The sequence below is a fragment of the Ctenocephalides felis genome, unplaced genomic scaffold, assembly GCF_003426905.1.
Source record: "Ctenocephalides felis isolate EL2017-DRISC unplaced genomic scaffold, ASM342690v1 CF-g0.4_SCAFFOLD_03573, whole genome shotgun sequence".
NCBI classification, from domain to species: domain Eukaryota; kingdom Metazoa; phylum Arthropoda; class Insecta; order Siphonaptera; family Pulicidae; genus Ctenocephalides; species Ctenocephalides felis.
In genome coordinates this window covers 13,162,360-13,183,517 of record NW_020539727.1, presented here as the reverse complement: position 1 = coordinate 13,183,517, position 21,158 = coordinate 13,162,360, and the positions used below count along the sequence as shown (strand labels likewise).

Sequence of the window (21,158 nt, the reverse complement as noted above, 5' to 3'; positions counted from 1 at the left end):
TCTATAAAATACGAATAATGAAAATTGCAGTATTTATAATAATATATTTGAAAACATTTAAATTTCTTCGAATATTTCATTAGGGCACGAAAATTCCAGTAATTTGCCTTAAGGCACCACTAGTTAAGAACTTTTTGTTTTTAGAAACACATTCTTAGAAAATATTTTTTGGAGCTTGATTCTAGAGATATTCGTGGTACTTTCTTAAGTAGTGCAGTAAACGGAAAGGAAAAAAGGGTATAACCTCTGAATTTTTTTACTGTGCTTCGAATTGAATGAAATTTTGGAATTAAGTTCGTTAGAAAAAAAAGTTTTTATAAAATCGTGAGTTTTCTGAACATAGTTTGTACTAAAGTAGTGAATCTGCTAGAATCCTAAGCTAAGATGTCTATAATAAAGTGAATTCTAGATGGAATGTGAATTACTTTAATTCTGGTGGAAATGGCTCATTAAACTATGTGATTTAAAAGAAAAAAACTTCGTATATGCTTCTTATTTGCTTGATAGCTCACTCATTTTACACGCAAAAAACTTGTAGCAGCACTCATTTTAAAGCTTATGTTGAGCACTATAAAACCCAATTTCACCGAAATGCATAAAATGTAAAACCTCGACACTAGATGGCTTTAAATACAACAATTAAATCTTGAACGAAATAAAAAACAACTTTGCTCTTTCAAATCTTTTTTAATATTTTTCCTAGAAAACTTTATGTAATACCGATTTATTAAGATTTTTACTGACATTATTTTGTTCATTACATGATTTTCGTTAAAATGTATATTTTAGGAGATATTTGCAAAAAAACGAAGAAAAACGCCAAAAATATATGAATCTTTAGTGGCCAGTAACTTGAAAAGTATTAGTTTTTTTGAAAAACTATAAAAGACATTTTTTCTTATAATTAGTTCTTCTATCCATATCCAACGTTATTTTGAAAAAATGTAATTACACAATTGAGAGGGGGTGTCATCCCCCCGGTGGGTGATGGCGCAACCCGAATTGTTTTCACTTTTGAACTTGAGGGTAAGATGAACCTAATTCCAAAATTTCATCCAATTCAGAGCACCGTAAAAAAATTCAGACCTAAAACGCTCCGTTTATTGCACTAAAGTGCATTTTCCACAAAATAATAATTTTATCTAAAAACACAATTTTCATATCCTTTAGACCCTAAAATCCCTTTATTTTCCACAAAACAGTGTAATTCTGCATCCATTCCTACATCTACCTCGGTTTCGCGTATTTTCAATTACGGTACGGGAAGTTTCAGCAATTTGCCTTAAGGCACGATGCCATACACCACTAGTTATTCTATTATCCTTTACCTGGTAGTGTCTGCTAGCTTTCCTAGCAGCCTTAGCACCCCTCCTCGACCTGCCACTGCTCCCATTATTATTATTATGACTGCTGCTCTTCGTATGATAAGATGTTGCTCCACTCATAGGAGACGTAACGCCACTCGTCCCACTCATAGGCGAAGTGATAGTAGAATTTATACCACTCATTGTAGAACCAGAAACTTGTCCATTGTTAGAATCAGGAGACGTGAGCATTCCTGGTGATAGAATATTTGGGGAAGTGACACCATTGCTGATGGTTCCTGGTGACATGATACCATTGTTCGTTGAAGTTATCAGAGAGGCGTTGATTTTGGATTTGTGAACACGCATGCTGCCAGATGTATTGGAGTTGATGGTGGATGCGAAGCATTCTCCTTCGGGTGACATGCGTTTGCTCAAGGTCTGGAAATGTAAAATATACTATAATATCTTATATATAAAATTCTTCTGTAACTATGTATGAATGGTTAATCCTCCTGAACTATAATTCGGATTTTCATGAATCTTCCTGAAGTTTGTTCGAGAATTTTTCTAGAATTTTTAGATTCATAGAAATATAGTTAGATTGTAAAAATAAATGAAAAAAATTACAAAAAACCGCTTATGATTGTTTGCCCTTGAAAATATTTTTAACTTCCCGTAGGGTAAGTTATTGTAATGGGCCGAAAATCGGAATTGAAATTTTTTACATTTCTCGACGTTTTGAAGGTTTCTGAACATTTTGGCATACTTCAGAAAAAATGGATGTGTGTGTGTGTGTGTGTGTGTGTGTGTGTATGTATGTATGGATACAAATTTTCGCCCACGTTTTCGGGCATACGGTTCAATCGATTTGAATGGTTTAAAAAACATTCGATTCCTATTGATAAGGAGAAGAGCTGATTAGTTTTTGGCAAAGGCAAGTCCAGCAGTTACGGAGATAAGGAGCAAAGAGTGCAGAAAATAGAGTTCGAGTTTTTGAGAGAACAAAGCATCCGATTTGAATGATCTAAAAAGCATTCAATTAGTAATGATTGGGAGAAGGGGTTATTAGTTTTTCGCAAAGGCACGCCCAGCCATTTCGGAGATACAGAGCTAAATGTACAAAAAATGGCAGTTTTTGAGAGAACTAAGCGTCCGATTCAATTGATTCAAAGAACTTTCTGCTTGTCTTAACAAAATAATTGATTTTGGAAAAAAAATTTTGTTCAATTTTTTTTTTTTTTTTTTTTTTTTTTTTAATTTTTTGTATATCGAAAATAATTCAGATTTTATTTTTAATTCTGACTAAAGTTCTAATATACTTTAAACAAATAATTTCAACTCTGCAATTCAGTCTATATAATTCTTATAAATATTAGACAATGTTACAATATTTATAATAATCTATTTGAAAACATTCAATATTCCTTGAACATTTCGTTACGGTACGGGAAGTTTCAGCAATTTGCCTTAAGGCACGATGCCACCCACCCCACTAGTTTAAGGCATGGTTTGACATCAAAACAAATGACAACTGTCATTTGCCAAACATTTCCATTCACTTATAGGCTAAGGCAATATTAAAATATAATAAATTCATGATTATAAATAAGGAAAGTGTAATGTCTACATTATTATTGCCGAAAAGCAGCTGAGATGTGCCAAAAATTAAAATAATATAATAAAATAGAGTCAACATGCGTCTGACAAGTGATGCAGTTCTGCGCATGCGTCTCACGTTTGTAAAATGTCAGTTCAATGTAATTACATACCCTATATTAAAATTCAATTTGACAGATTATTATTTTTTAACTAAATGATGACAAAAACGTTGTTTGCTAATATCTTCAGAAATATACATTTTAATAAAAATAATGAAATGACCAAAATTATATAAATTAATATTTTAATAAATAACGCTGGATATGAAAATGGGGTTTCATAGTCCTCAAAATAAGCTTTAAAATAAGTATTTCTGCACGTAAAATAAGTGAGCTATCATGCAAATAAAAGACGCATACAATGTTTTTCATTTTTCATTTGAATCAGTTTATGAGTGTCATTTCCACCAAAATTAAAAATAATCGTATTCCATCCGAATTAACTTGGTTTAAGAGATCTTGATGGATTCTAGAAAATACTATAGCTTCAGTACAAACAATTTTCAAAAAACTCATGATTTCTTGAAAAAAAAAAATCCATTAAAAAACAACCTATTTCTCATTATTATATCTCTGAAATTCAAGGGTTTTTTCTGACTAATTATTGCTTTTTATTATTTTTTGTTACACAAAAAATCTTTAAAAAATCCTTAAAAATTGTTCACGAAATTAATGGGCGTTCCCTTATTAAATCTCAAATTTTTCTCGTATATCTAAAGGCAAAATATGCCATTTTGAGATATATTTTTTATATTGTACTTATATTTGTTGAATTCAAATTATTCTAATTGGAATCTATGTGTGATTTTTATTACATTTCGCAACTGGAATAGTGAATTATTTTAATATGATTGTTTTCACTTCTGAACTTGAGATTAAGATTAGCCTATTTCCAAAATATCATGCAAAATGGAGCACAGTAAAAAAAATCACAGGGCGCACGCTTTTCCCTGTCCATTTAGTGCAATAATTTTGTTGATCGTAGGTTGAATAGAGCACATGAGAACAGAATTTGACAAATTAATTCACTTCAAATATAAACTTAAGTAATAATGTATATTGAATTATTAGTGAGAAAAATGTAAGTTAGATATTAAAATTACTAAAAGCCAGTTAAAAAATTAAAAAAAAATATAGGCAATATTAAAGCAAATATTTTGGGTAGAAAATTCCCAGGTGATATTGTACCTTTACCGCGAATGCTATATATTAATTCTTTCTGAATTTGTTATACCTTTTAAAAGACTTCAATATCCAATACGTATATTTTATGCTATAAATCACAAAGGCAGATGAATTTTCGTGTGATAAATTTGGAAAATCAATGTTTTAGTCGTGAATAAACAAAAAATCATTCATTTATACATCCACATCTACAGGTATGACGAAAAATATTGTATAACCGTTGGCATTAAAATAAATTGAGCTATTGGAAATAAATTTGTTCTATAACTTGCAGTGTATAATTTTTAATATACAATTTTATTGAACATATTCTAAAATTTGTTAAAAGCACAATTAAAGTGTTAGCTGTGGAAATTGAGAATCATCATTTTATTTGAAGCAGTTCTACATTTAACATCTCTCATATATTGGCGTTAATAGTAATTCGAAAAACAATAATTATTATTTTCAACTGAATGGTAAATATTAGTACTGGATATTTAAAAAATGTATATGTGGGTACAGGGCAACGTCTGTCAGGTCATCTAGTATAAACTGTAATTGTAATTGATTATGTTAAAAATAAATGTTATTAACTTACAGGAACTCTCGAGTTATCATTAGTTCCTGGAGGAGTTGTAGGTTTGCTCCATCGTGGCGGCGGAACAGGTGGTACACGTCCAGGAATTCTGCACAAAAATACAATAATAATAATTTCTTAAGTCATTTGCCTTACAATAATGACATGTTTTACTTACCTATCAAATCCATTACTATGTCCACCTGTCGTCACATTATTCAGATCTAATGTGCAAGGTGGCGTAGGTCTTGGAGCCCTAGGGCCCTTAAAAGTTGTTAACTGATTTCGTTGAGCAGGATGGTGTTCAATTGGATCAGAGAACGGTGATGGTGTCCTGGTTTCTAGAGGGTTTATGTGCTTATTGTTACCTAAAAAAATGGTAAAAGAAAAAATATTTCTGTTGACAAAAAAATGTATAATATTCGTCAACAACAATTGCCTCCAATGACGTCTATAAATTTTGGTTTCAAACACAAGGCATGTTGGAATGAAGATCAATCATTTAATAAAACGTCAACTATCTCAACTTAAAAAAGAGAAAACAATTATCTAATTACAGATTAAATTTCAAATGATTCCTTACCATTGTCGCTGGTGTAATCGCTGGCAGCATCCGAAGCAGAAGAACTTTCACCAAGTGAATCAGCAGAAGTCGAAGGCCTTGGAGGTGGTAATAAAGGCGTAGCAGGATGCCTCCAAAATTCTTGACCCAAAAGGGCCAAGGATGACAATTGTTGACGGTTTCTGGCTTCGCGAAGGGCTCGAGGTAAGGTTAACTGCACTGGTAACTCATCACTAAAATAGATGGTAGATTTAGAAATATAACTTTGGGCAGCGTTTTCAAGATTTAATTATTATTGAAGTAAAACTTCTTTAGGCGCGACTAGGGTGTTTATCCGTACAAATGCAACGGAAGTGCGTTACGCCCGAACTGTACGTCATTCGCTCTCGATGAAATCATTTCTATACGGGTCGATTGTGATTAGCAGTCGTGTATGCTAAAAGAGATCTGTCGTTGTATGCGTACCGGTATCAACAAGGAAATCGGCATAGATAAATAAACATTTTAAAGGTACATTTTAGTACAAATCTTGATTTAATGAAAAATGCCTGAATCAGAACAATATTTTACCCTGTTCCTTGAGAATAATAAAACAAACTAAACATTTCGACCGCGTACTAAACCTAAGTTTATTGATTAAATTAAAATAGAGAAATGCAAATTAATACACAAAATGAAATATAACAGAATTAAAACAAGTGCAACAATAGACACAAATCAAGATATACATGAACACTACACTAGACAACACAACAATTTTCACATTGAACACAATAGAAAAAAGAATTTGAGAGAAAATGTCATATGGAGTGCTAGCAAAATATATAACGAATTGCCAAACGATATTAAGATGACCAATGATGACGATAAATTTAAAAGAAAAATAAAGAAATACTATAAGGAAATTTAAGACAAAGAAGACTGAAGAGTTATATATAAAGATATTTTTAATTATATATAGATATTATATTAATGAAATAGATATTATAGTCAAATGAAATGTATATATTATATGAAAACTGTTTTTCATAATCTCTCATACCAGGCACATCTGCCTGACTGAGATATGAAAATAATGTATATATATAAGTAAATAAAAATAAAAAAATTAGAAATTATTTCTATATTATTCGTAGTTTCTATAAATCTTTGAAGTCATTAAAATGGAAAATATTTTTTAGACAAGACAGATCCTATAGCTGTTCAAAGAATGAGATTATATCGCCGACGAAAAAGTAAAAAAATACAAGCAGTCAATGAGTGTATGTTAATTTTAATTACATGAAGTTCTTCAAACACAATTACATGATGAGTGAAGTTGCAAAAACAATATTTGTTTAGGCGTTATTTAATATAATCCACTGTACGAACGAATATTATACAATTTATTAATCAGCAATTACTTCATTTCTCTAATGAAGATTCATTTCTAAATGCTAATTTCAATGACAAACGAATCATGTCATATGCAAGATTTAGAATTAAAACTTTGGGTAGCGTTTTCAAGATTTAATTATTATTTTTTACTTACCAGCACTGTGCATAATGAGCAACCAACTCCGGAATAGAATCGAATCTATTAGCAGATGTTTCCAAACCAACACGACCTTCACTAGCCCTTACTAAATAATGTTCAATATAAGGACCTCTGCCTGCTGGAAGCCGCACACTGACAGCCATCGTCATAGGTTGACTAGAGCCACGAACCACAAAATTCTAAAAAAATAATGATAAAAGATTAGAATTGACACATCATGAATAAACTGATTAAAGAGCCGATTCTGCCGCACAACAGAAAAATGTTATGGCAAGGCCATGTTACGCTCCGACTTCCATACATTATGCTAGTGAATCATACTGAACACTGTCAAAATGTCAATGTTCATTCAGGCGTTTTACATATAAAGTGAAACGTCACTCGTATGTTATGAAGCTGGGTCAGAAAGACCCTGTTATGTAACAAAGTTTTTTTTGACATTTTTGCGGTTTCTAGGTAGAGTTTTCTACCAGACAACCTAAGAAATTCGCCTGACTGCACAGCACCCCCACGGGTTTTGTCAATATTAGTATGGAAAGTTCTTCATAACATGGCCTTGCCATAACATTTTTCTGTTATGCAGCAGAATCGGTCTAATTCTTCTTACCCCTTCATCTTTCCCCTGCAACAAATGCACAGCACCAGCTCTTTGGATACCAGGCAAAAACCAAACAGGGTGCGACCTCAGTAATCTTTCAAGTAATCCTAATCCACAGGGTGCCCCATAAGATCCTTCGTCCTCTTGGTCACCATCGACATCCTGGATTTTTTTTATGTCGTCCAAAGACGGTCTTCTTTGATCAGCCGAGTTGGTTTTTAGTAAATCTTTTGTTTCTATGTCGTTTTCTACTGGCTTTGGTGGTAAATCGAGAGGCGGCCTGGAAATAATAAAAGATAGTTAAAAAAATCATAATACGTAAAAATAAATACAGGTAGCATTCTGTTACCTTGTCGTTATTTGTCATTTGGCAAATAATTATTATGGAATGAAATTATTATTATTACCTTTGTCCTTGAGCCCTTGGTCTTTCAGGAGGCACAGGCGAATCACTGTCACTAGTTTCTCCTGCTGCAAAAACTCCTGCGTCCAAATCTGAAGTCGGAGTTACTGACTGCTGATCACTGGACAAGGAACATCGACTCTATAAAAAAAAAATTAGAAATAAATAAAGGTCCTATAGATGGATTTTTCATGAATTTTATTTGTTTCTTAATTATAATAATAATAAGTAGAGCAACAATTGACTATTCACTTGATGTTTTAAACATTTCATTCAGTAAAATGTGTTTTAAGCTAGTTGGAATAATATTATTTGTAGTGAATAAAAATTGCCAAACCAAACACATTTATTAGTTTTACAAGTATCAAAAATATTTATTAATAGAAATTCTTAATGATATGAATTAGACATAGTTATGTATCATCAGAATGGAGCAATGACGACTACATTTGTTAATCACAAAAATGAAAATTTTAATTCTGAATATCACTCCTTTAGTTAGAATAAGCATAAATTATAAAAGTATTATACTGAATGTAAACTTTTGAAGTAAAACTTCTTTAGGCGCGACTAGGGTGTAAATCCGTACAAATGCAACGGAAGTGCGTTACGGCCGAGTCGAGTGCCAATGATTCGTCATTCGCTCTCGATGAAATCATTTCTATACGGGTCGATTGTGATTAGACGTCGTATATGTGAATAGAAATCTGTCGTTGTATGCGTACCGATATCAACAAGGAAATCGGCATAGATAAATAAATATTTTAAATTTACATCGTAGTACTAATCTTGATTTAATGAAAAATGCCTGAATCAGAAGAATATTTTACCATGCCCCTTGAAAATAATGAAACAAAATAAACATTTGTGCCGTGTACAAAACGTAAGTTTATTGAATAGAAATTATTTCTATATTATTCGTCGTTTCTATAAATTTTTGAAGTTATTAAAGTGGAAAATATTTTTTAGACAATATAGATATTACAGCTGTTCAAAGAATGAAATTATATCGCAATTTTTTTTAAAAAAATACAACCAGTCAATGAATGTATGTTAATTTTAATTGCATGAAGTTCTTCAAACACAATTATTACATGATGAGTGAAGTTGCAAAAACAATATTTGTTTAGGCGTTGTTTAACATAATCCACTGTGTGAACGAATATTATAGAACTTATTCTTCAGCAATTACTTCATATCTCTAATGAAGGTTCATTTCAAAATTGTTATATGATGTATTCATTTTTACTGAACTCAAATTTGTACAGTAGCAAATAAATTTTACTTCAATCGCGTGTGATCCTTACTCTTTTTATAAATATTATTACTATTTAGCAATTTAACATATGTTATAATAATGTAAGGTGAACGGGAATTTAGAAAGTTTACGAAAACTTTCAGCTAAGCTCTAAGCTCCTGCCAAAACATCAAAGAATTAGCTTTTTGATTGACTTTAAGCTCCTCGTAGACACGTGGCAAAAATTCGTTAAAGGAACAGTTGTGCACATTTAATACACACACACACACATATATATATATATATATATATCCGTATTCTTAATTTACATGAGAGGATTACCCAAACTACCAAAGGGATGGTTGCGCCCTTTAAAATGTCTGCGAAGTGAAGATACGATATTATGAGGTTAATTCAGGGCTGAATGATAAATCACGACTTATTTTAATAGTTATGATGTGATATTTTATTACTATAAGTATAGTTTATTCTGAGATATGACTATAAAAAATAGATTTATAGAGATTTAGTATGAAATCAATTTTTAAAACGAAATTATTAAAACAAGCTGTTGCCAAAATGAAGTAGAGAAATTTTGCAATTGGGAGCATTCTCGTCAAATTTCCAAAAGTCCAAAAATTTCTACGACATTTTTAAATACGCTAAATTTTTATACCATACAAATAAGATTGGATACAACTTTTCTTTCAACATTACCTATTTTCGGTTAAAAAATATCACTGCTAATTATTATATCATCACAAGAATTTTTATACTTAATGCTCCTTTTTGATACTACCCATACTTTATTTTTACAAATTAAAGATTTGAATTAAAAAAAATAGTGGTGTTGGCATCGTACCTTTAAATAGATTATTATAAACACTATAACATTGTCTAATATATATTTATAAGAATTATATAAACTGAATCGCAAAGTTGAAATTGTTAAAGTATATTAGAACAAAATTAAAATTAAAATCTGAATTATTTTCGATATACAAATTAAAAACAATTTTTTTCCAAAAAAAGAAAAGCAATTATTTTGTTGAAACAAGCAGAGAGGATTCTATGGATAATTCAAATCGGACGTTTAGTTCTCTCAAATACTACCATTTTTGGCATATTTAGTTCTGTATTTTCGAAATGGCTAGGCCTGCCTTTGCTAAAAACTAATCACCTCTTCTCCCAATCATTACAAATTGAATGTTTTTTAGATCACTCAAATCGAAAACTCCGTTCTCTCAAAAACTCGATTTGTATTTTCTGCACTCTTTGCTCTGTATCTCCGTAACCGCTGGACCTGCCTTTGCCAAAAACTAATCAGCACGTCTCCTTATCAATACGAATCGAATGTTTTTTGAAGCATTAAAATCGGTTGATCCGTGCGCCCGAAATCGTCGACGAAAAATTGTATCCATACATACATACATACACACACACATCCGTTTTTTCTGAGGTATGCCAAAATGTTCAGAAATCTACAAAACGTCAAGAAATGCAAAAATTTTCGATTTTCGGCCCATTACTATAACTACCCTACGGGAAGTTAAAAACAATATTTGTTTTTAGTCTATTACTTTTCCAATTCGACTCTGTATTTTTTAAATCCCGCGTCCCCCGGATGTGCCCCTATAAAATTAGCGTTTGATTTGACTGTAGAGCATTTGACAGAAATAGGGGGTTCGATTTCTCATAACCGAACACGTTGTCTCCTCTCCTCCCCTAAACTCTTGTCGTTCGAACAAACTACCCGGCGATACTTACAGATCGAAAACAACCCTCATAGCACATTTAAAAGATGGAGCACTACTATGGGGTGGATGAACTTTAGATAGGAGGTACAGGTTTAAAATAGATAAAGGACGAAAATCTGCAGGAATATACTGCAAGGAGTAAGTAATTTCAAAACAAAATGTACTGTTGAATTTACTGGAGTTGGAACAAATTATCCAGGATCTAAAACCTGGAAGTTATGATTGAAATCCTATAGCTCCAACTAGGGAATGCAATACCGATGGAAAATTTTAATACCGGTATTTCGGTAATTTTTCATTTTAAAACCGGAATACCGATAAATTACCGGTATTTTTATTATCTTAAACAAACGTAAACCAAATTGAAAGTTACTAGTACAAATATAAAAGAAATGTCTATACAACCACAACTATATTCAACTAAACAATAAAAACAATAAAATAAAACAATAAGTTTATTTTTTTAAATAATAATTTAACAAAAGTATATCCAATTTAATTAATTCATTATCACTATCGAGTATATTGAATACTTTTCACAAAAACAAACTTATGAGTAAGAAAGACCAAAAACTCATAAAAGATCATATTACATTATTATAATAACTGTATTGTCTGTATCCGATGTGTTAAATTAGCATAATCTCCAAAAAAATAATTTTTCTACAAAAATATAATTTAAGATCGGGTACTTTATCGAGATAAATAATAAGTTACTATAGTTGTTTAGTATTGTTATTTAAAACAATGTGATGCTTCTATAGTATTTTTAAACTTCGAAACGATGTCGAAAACTAATATTTCATAATTGTAATAAGAAGCAAAAATATTTAGTAATTATCATAATTATTATGTACAAAGTTAGGAAAAAATAAAGATTACGCAGAGGTAATCTGTATGATATAAAATATTTTGGCGCAAATATCACTTAAAAAACCGTTACATTTTTACATAAGATGAAGCAAACATCATAATCTATCAGTCCAATTCTATTTATTGTAACACGTTATGAAGCCATTTAGAAAGCAATAAATATTCAGTTTAATGACGAGTTGAGATAATATTTGACATTTGTTTATCTTATAGAATCACTTGAAGATATAGCTTTTTATGCGATTACGGAATTTAAAGATAAATTTGATCTGAGAAATTTAATCTTTAGTTTATTATGTATCAAATAGCGCTTATATAAAAATACCGAAAAGACAGGTATTTTTAGGATGATTACCGGTAAAAATACCGCCAAAAAATCGGGCGGTTTACCCGTAATTCGGTATACCGGTATACCGGTATTGCATTTCCTAGCTCCACTACAGGTGAAGCTCTAAAATACTTTTTTAATTAATTTTATAAAAAGCTAAAATTTTATAAGAAACTCCATTCCAAATCCATTTTATATCTTTTCCATTATCCAGATTTAAAATCTATTTTGACGAATCTCTCTTTGGTTTTCCTGATTGCCTTAGCAGTTCGAATTTATTTCGTTTGATGTCCTCGTAAATAAATGAAGTTATCAAACGAGAGTGAAGGGACAATAACGAAACGATATCTTTCTGGATTTATTACCAGATATATCGGGGATAATTTTATCAATACCAATAAATATACCCCGATATTGATACGGGGCGAGGAAATAAGGGAAGAGCAAGGGATTGATATGGTTGTAATAAGCGATCTGATTATCTGTTATTACATGTCGAACAGAACAAGGGCATCATTACGTATCAGAATAAAATGTGATTCAATTTTGTAACATCCTAACCTTTGACATTTGACGTATTAGCCACCGTCCATTGTTTAATTAACTTCCCGAAGGAGAACTTTATGTTTTCATAAAAAAATCCGATTCGCTAATTTTATGTTTTCTCGACGTTTCAAGCCATTCTGAATCGAATGAGACCAAATTTGGAAAAAGTATGTGTGTGTGTGTGTGTGTGTGTATGTGAACAGATTTTTTGCCGTAAATCGACGTTTTCTCGAAAACGTCGGCTGGGTCGATTTCAAAAATTTAAAAGCCATTCGATGTATCTCGACGAGAACTATTGTTTGTCAGTTTTGTGCGACGATCGGCCAAGCCGTTTCTTTATAAATGGCAGAAAAGTGAAAAATTTTTCGTCTACGTTTTAGCCCGCAATTCTAAATCGATTTTGAAAATTCAAAAACCGTTCGAAAGATATTGGTTGGGAATCGTGCTGATTAGTTTTTGGTAGAGATCGGCCGGGCCGTTTTCTTGTAATAAAGTTTTTTAAAAAAAAAATCGACGATTTTTATGATTATTTTTTTGACGATAGATACCATAGTCTTCTAGATCATACTAAAATATTACGGCCCTACGACAACTGGTTCAGCTTTAAAAATTCGTCAAAGTTTGCAAAAATCAGTATGGTCTTTTTGGCATTTGTCAAATTAGACTTTTGATCGACGTTTTCTCAAAAACGCCTGAACCGTTTTTAGAAATTTAAAAGCCATTTGATGTATTTCGGTGAGGACTATCGTTTGTCAGTTTTGTGCAACGATCTGACAAGCCGTTTCTTTGTAATTCGAAAAAAAAGTGTTAAACTTTTCGTCCACATTTAAGCTCATCCTACCGAACCGATTTTAAAATATCAAAAACTGTTCGAAAGATATTAGGGAATGGTACTGATTAATTTTAGGTGAAAATCCACCGAGTCGTTTTCTTGTAATTAACTGTTGAAAAAAAAAATTTAAGCCGATTTTCATGGAACTTTTTTTGGCGATATGCATCATGGTCTTATAGAACTTACTGTGATATTACGGCCTTACGACAAGTAGTTTAATTTCAAAAATTTTTCAAACTTTGCTAAAATTATTATCGTTTTTTTAAGTAGGATTGATGAAGTATATTATTTACACATTTTTTTTTATTAAGTCGATTATTTACACATATCGGGAAGTTCATGTAACTTGCCTCAAGGCAAAATACCAAACCAACTAGTTTAAATTACGCTTCTACGAAAATTTTCAAATAAAAAATGTGAAGTTTATACGCGATTTTGAAATAATATCTCACCTTTTCGACAAACTACTGATTAGCACGAATTCTTCAAGAATAAGACTGGCCAAATCGGCTTAGCCGTTTTCGAGTTTTAGTGGATCATTTTATCGAGAGCTCCATTTTTAGATATAAGAAGATATATATATATATATATATATATATATATATATATATATATACATATTCCCATCGTCGTTTATGTTGTCTGCATATGTAAATATTCGCCTGAATTGTATGCTTCTACCATTCCACAATTGTGGACCCTCTTCATGACAAACGCACGTACCTGCTAATTGAAGCGTATATCATTTGTAGTAGGCGAATATATTTGTTGCCTTTGTGATAGCAATTCAACTGTACACTGTCAAATTTAAACCACATACACACAGTCTGTAATTGAATTTAGTCCTTAATTGAAATAATTTAATTTTAACGTGCACAGACAACTTGATATCGAGCAGTAGTGATATAAATTTTCACTCGATAATACCCCAAACAAAAAATCGCTCTAATAAGTAAAAATTGCTCTTCCTCAAAATGCATGAATTCAAATAAAAAATAAATTACTAATATTAGATAAATTCTTACAATAACTAGATGAAAGAGGCATTTAGCCTCAAGGCAAGTTGCATGATCATTCCCATAGGTATGAATTGTTGAAAATTGAATTGATCAATAAGAAGTGAATTTAGCTATGTTATTTAAATAATAAGTTTTTCACTTTTCACTTAGAATGGCAAACACATTTATGATATTTGAAATTAGGTTAATTATAAAGCGCAAAAACGAGTTTGTATGTCCTAAAATCGCAGCCTATTATTCCAAATTTCAATTACTTTTGTAATTTAACTAGTTTTCACACGTCTATAATTTATATATATTATCAATTATCGAGATGCTGAGATTCATTGAAAACACTAACAAAAAATATTTTTTTTTAAATTACAGAGTAATCAGCACGGTATCCACATTATATCATTTAAAAAAAACGTGAACGTAAAATTTTGCACTTTTCTGCAAATTATAAAGAAATGTTTAGACTGATTGTAGCGCAAAGATGATAGATTCGAAGTCCTATCAAATTACATCGAATAGACTTTAAATTTTTAAAATTAATTTGAAATATGGCTTTTGAGAGTCCGCAATTTGTCTGAACTTTTTGTTCGACGTTGAAAGTCATTCTCAAAAATTATTATACAAAAATTAATTATTATATAATAATTGATTATTATATAATAATTGTTATAATTATACAATAAATGCTTTCTAAATCAACTCTGAATTTTGAAAAGTACCTTAAAAATAATGATGATTTAATCCAAAACATTTTAATCGTTTTAAGCAAAAACACAATTTTGTTATTCTCAAGTTTTTGAAAGCACTTCGTTTTTAATGTATGATGTGATTCCACTTGGACAATTAAATGTAACTAAACTTGTTATTCTAAATAATTATATTAAATATTAATTACCAAAAACTAAATATATGTGATGTTTGAAAGTCCGTAAAAAGGCAATTTTATTGCAATCCATTTTTTACAGGTTGTTATTTTATTTTAAGAATCCAGAAAAAAAAATCAGTCAAAACGTTTGAAACGTTTGAAAAGCAAAATTTTTAATTCTATCAGGTGATGAAGTATGGGATCTGAAAAATTTGACAAAACGCGAATGTCTGAACAAATGTTTTTTACACCTTTTTTTTATATTCTTTAATTTAACAAAAATAGTAAAAATCGGTATTTGGGAATGAGCATAGTTGATACTGAACATGAGTCTATAAAAAGTCTTTGTAAAAATTTCAAGTAAATCGGTCCAGTAAAAGTTGAGAAATCGTGGGTATCGTATCCCGTAATGAGGATGATTGTCGTGGTCAAACACGTATAACTCCGAAAATAATTTAAATTTTGAAAAATCCTCTTGTGCACATATTTTTGAATAATTACCATCACAAATTCCTAAAACTTATAGACTAAAATACCCTCCCTTCATTGAGCACATTAATGTTTTACAATAATCACGTAATATTTGAAAACTTTTTGTTGAACGTTGAAACACATTCTTAACAAATATTTTTGGAGCTTGATTCTAGAAATGTTCGTGGCACTTTCTTAAACGCATTTTTCACAAAATAATAATTTCATTTATTACCACAATTTCCATATCCTAAAAGACCCTAAAATCCCTTTATTTTCGACAAAACAGTGTAATTCTCCAACCATTCCTGAATCTACCTCGGTTTCGCGTATATTCAATTACTACGTGCATGGAATGCATCGCAATGTGATTTATGAAATTTGTAATGTATTCAAAATAAAACACACACATTCGACCACTGTTTTTGATATAACTAAAAGGTAGAAATATACCTGAACACATAGACATACACATCGAATGGTTGTTCCGGAATTTCATTTGTTTGAACACTGGTTTTTATGTAGATCTGCGGCGGCGAAATTTGAATTTCATATATTGTTTATGGACGATGATGGTGATAAATTTGAAGGGATTTTGATTAATTGGTAATTGAAAAATAAAATGCGGTTGTGCGGATTTTGGAATTGTGTAGAGGAATTTTGTTCTGCACAATTTCCAATATCTGCAATTAGACGAGAAAGGAAAAATGAGTGTTTTTTAAAGCAAATTCAAGGCTACTTCAAGTTCACTTTTCTTGGATTGTGATGATTGTGCATGGCGATCAAAACGAATCTCTCAAATTATATCAGGATTACAAAATATTATATTTGTATTGGTAATTTCGATTACTTATAATTTTCCTGCTAAAATATTATTTTTCATACATTTATCAATCTCTCATGTGCAATTGTATGTGCAAAATTCACTCTAATATGAAACCTTGTCCAAATCCAATTAGAATCGTGGTGTAACTAATGACATTGTCAAGTGCACAGATGTGCACCCTCCAAACATGTGTCATTTTGTATTGACATTTCAAATTGCGAATGTGGTGCAGTCTATTTGCATATATTAATTAATATAATGTAATATATCACGACAGAGTAAATCCTCGAGCTTTGCATGAGATACCTGACGATCAAAGAAATTCTTGAACATGATCTGTCAAATATGTCCATATACTTCCCGATAAATAATCGACTTAATCGATAAAAAATAAATTAATTTATGAGTGATTAAAAGTATTCCGAGTTGATTTATTACACATAATTGAAAACGAACGTACACGTTACCTCGGAGTATTTTCTAAAAGCAAATTTTCACAAATCAATAATTTTTGTAATTGAACCAGTTTCTGTAGGACTTTAATGGTTTAGTATGTTCATTAAGACCAATTACTCTATCGTTATATCAAGTAAATCATATAATTTTAATTTTAACAAACGTCAAAAAAACTACTCATTTTCTCAAACTCTGATGAATTTTTAAAAATAAACTACTTGTCGTAAGGCCGTAACATTTCAGTAAGTTCTATAAGACCATGATATATGTCGCCAAAAAAAGTTCCACAAAAATCGGTCTAAATTTTGTTTTCAACAGTTCATTATAAGAAAACGGCTCAGTAGATTTTCATCTAAAACAAATCATTTTGATTTTTTAAAATCTATTCGGAAGTATGAGCTTAAATGTGGACGTAAAGTTTAACACTTTTTTCCAAATTACAAAGAAACGGCTCCGTCGATCGTCGCACAAAACTGAGAAACGATAGTCCTCATCTAGATACATCAAATGGCTTTTAAATTTGTGAAATCGGTTCAGGTGTTTTTGAGCAAACGTCGATGTAAGGTCTAATTTCGACAAAAAGCGATACTAATTTTTGCAAACTATGACGAATTTTTAAAATTAAACTCTTGACGTAGGGCCGTAATATTTTAGTACGATCTATAAGACTATGGTATATCTATCGCCAGAAAAAAAAAAAAAATCTTCGGAAAAATTTTTTTCGAGAAAACGACCCAGTCGATCTCTACCACACACACACACACACACTATTTTTCCAAATTTGGTCTCATTCGATTCAGAATGGTTTGAAACGTCCAGGAAAAAACATAAAATTAGCGAATCGGATTTTTTGATGAAAACATAAACTTCTCCTTCGGGAAGTTAAATATTGCTCATGATTATTAGAACTTCAATAAGCGATCACTATTACAACTAACCTAACCTCTATGTCAATCCAGAGAAATTCTAGGGTATTTTTGCAATAGATTCCCCACATTTCACGTAATGTAAACGAAAAAAAAATGGGATCAATAATAGTGTGAAAATGCAATTATTTGTCTTGATTTGTCTTTTGAATCATAATTTCCATCTTCACAAAAATTGAATTATAAAATATTTGTTTACAAAACTGATCGGAAACACGTTGTACTTAATTGTATGTAGACTGAATGTAAAAGAGTTGTACATATGGCATTATCATTCTAGCACAAATGTTCGTATATTCTTGAATTCTTAATCTTTGTAATTTTCAAGTCGTCATCAATGTGGTAATGTATTTATTTATTTATTTATTCATAAGCAAGCCGTAATCAATAATGATAGATATTATTTCAGGCTCTTGTCAAGAAAAATGTCCAAATATTTCCGATTTAATGAGTCTACTTTGATCCCACAATATAAATGACAACCTTCCAAGTTAACAGAACACTGACAAAGAATAGTGTGCTGATTTCTAGTCAAATATTGAGAATAATAAACAAATTTCATAAGTCAATTTCCTTGAATGTATCCCTCAGATACGATACTGTATCTTTTCTTACGCAACAGATGTTAGAATGTTCCCAAAATTTCTTCTTTTGAACATCTTTTCACCCTAGATTTTTGTTGGTAATAAGGCAGAAAACGTATTTTCATATTCTCGAAGCGTTTCCAGAAAAGTACACACAAGATACACGTTCGAGCAACACATGTGAGTGAAAATCGTTTGCGGAAAATCTGTTACAATGACCAAATCAATATACTTGAAAAAAAAAAGGTAGATACAGATGTATATGGAAATTAGTAGGTATTATAGAATTATCAGGATGGATTGCGAATAGTTTTACTATTCAAAGATGGGGAATAGGGGATCTATTTATACTAAACTCTGTTATTTGCATTTTGGAAATATACACCACCACAATGTATAAATTGTATTAAATTCGTCCTGCCAGATCCTAGTCATGTTGGGTTTATGATGTTAAGCTCCCCGGAACGATTAGCACGAATTGTTAAACCTCGGATATACTGTCTATCTATATAAAATAATATATATATATATATATATATATATATATATATATGTGTGTGTGGAGTATCCCAGAACTCAACGTCAAAGCTGCAGTATTGATCTTAACTTAAATCTTAAAAAATGGAAAAGTAATATCTAACGTAGTTTGAAAATTGCGATCTTTCTAGTACAACCTCAGAAATTTATCTGTCACCATTTTTTGGTTATTTTGAATAATTTTCGTTATTTTTGTTTATTAAACTCTTCTAGAATATAAATAACACGTCATAAATAATGACAGAATTGCCTGAAGCCTGAAGCCTGAAGACTTTTTGTAGAACTATGAATTTAAAATCTAAATGGTAAGGAATTTTGAGGCACTTCTTTAAAAAAAATGTGTAAAAGGTGTGTAGCAAGTACCATCAAAAGTTGACAAATTTAACCAGGATTCTAAAATAGTGAAATACTTAATGATTTTATAGTTGAAAATTTTCGAGTAAAACAATAAATAAACCGAAAAATGACTCGATTTTTGCTAGTTGTATTAAGGATCGACTTTGAAAGCCTTTCAAATTTTTAAATTTTAATTTCATTTGACAAAAAGTCTCAATTCTTGGAAACTAGAAGCAACAAACAAAAATTAATAAAAGTTAACCACGATAACCAAATTATGGTCATAATTTCACCGAAGGCATTTGCATTAGAAAAGTCTTAGATTTTGGCATAAGGCTTTAGATTATTACATAAAGCCTTGGATTATGAAAATCCATAATTGAATTTTTGAACATAAAGCCTTGGATTTATCCAGGTTGAAAAAAAGTCATGGATTTTGAAAATAATACCTTCGATTTATCTACACTAGAGTAGAAGCCATGAATTTTGCAAATAAAAAGATGGATTCTAGAAATGAAACCATTATCTTTGCTTGTATTTTGGCATAACCCTTTGAATTTTTAAAAAAATCTCTAGAATTTATCAATGCATTTGGAATATCGAAACTCAATTTGAGACTTTTTCAAATACTTTTTTTTTATTAAAATCGATGACATCTCACAAATTTATCCCTTTTCATCCAGAAGATAATTCTAATTCGTTTGTTTAATAAATTTTACAATTTTATAACAAAAGTTCATAAATCTCTATCATTGCATTAAAAGCTCATAATTTCCAAATAACTTGAGATAATTTTTTTTTAATTTTTCAGAACATTTAAAGTCAATACTATTACTCGGTTTCGGCTTGACGTTGAGGTCTGGGACACCCTGTATATATATATATATTTATATATATATACATACATATATATGTGTGTGTGGATAGAATAACAAAAGAATAATGTGTGAGTAGATTATATATTGTGGAAGATAAATAGTGTTATATAAATATAAATATTATAGAGAGTGTCATTAGAGACAATAAACGAGTAATTAGAAATGAGGTGTGTTAATAGAGACAAATCAAGTTAACAAGTATTTATATATATGATAAACAGTAATCGTATAAATTTGTCCATCACAAAAATGCAATAAACATGTAATATATTTCCTATCGTGTTATATAACTTGACAAATCGAACCAGCATCAGCAATTCCTTTTAAGAATAAATATCTAGACACACTCAAATACTATATATTTATTTCCCCAAAGAGGGGCTGCTGGAAGGAAGGGGTTTGTGAAATCATTTTTGCATATCCTGCAGGGATGTGTGACCGTGATAAAAATGCAAAAACCACCCATTGACAAAAATCTACCCCTCTAACTCCAACTGGTCCTTTTGGATTTCCTCGTTCTCATTTCGAGTTATTGACATTTGAAACTCTGAGGGTTGTTGACATTAGTAGAAGAAAAATAGATGGATGTTATGCTCTTGAGAAAAATAGAATGATTCTGATCGATAAATGATTACAAAAACAGTATTTTCTCCGTATTTCATTATTGTCGAGTACAAATTTAATTTATTTAAATTTATAACACCGTGTCTTATATAATATTAGAATGAAATGTGCTCGCTTTGTGATGTTCTGAATGATCTTGGAATGTCGTGCTAATCTCTTATTATGAATTAGTTTCAGGACAAAAGGACTTTGAAGACGGTATTCATTAATTCATGAATAAATGCATATATATATATATATATATATATATATATATATAT

The 21,158-nt window shown here is 30.5% G+C and overlaps 1 protein-coding gene across 1 annotated transcript in view; it reads right to left on the bottom strand.

Annotated features, from left to right (window-relative positions):
• LOC113389557 (protein sprint-like) overlaps positions 1-21,158 on the bottom strand; it is a 68,902-nt gene that overhangs the window by 7,332 nt on the left and 40,412 nt on the right. The window contains exons 3-9 of the mRNA XM_026626578.1: positions 7,814-7,950; positions 7,416-7,686; positions 6,803-6,987; positions 5,293-5,504; positions 4,888-5,077; positions 4,731-4,818; positions 1,329-1,745 (exon numbers count right to left, since the gene is read on the bottom strand). Coding sequence (XP_026482363.1) covers positions 1,329-1,745; positions 4,731-4,818; positions 4,888-5,077; positions 5,293-5,504; positions 6,803-6,987; positions 7,416-7,686; positions 7,814-7,950 — 1,500 coding nt within the window. The remainder of the gene's footprint in view (positions 1-1,328; positions 1,746-4,730; positions 4,819-4,887; positions 5,078-5,292; positions 5,505-6,802; positions 6,988-7,415; positions 7,687-7,813; positions 7,951-21,158) is intronic.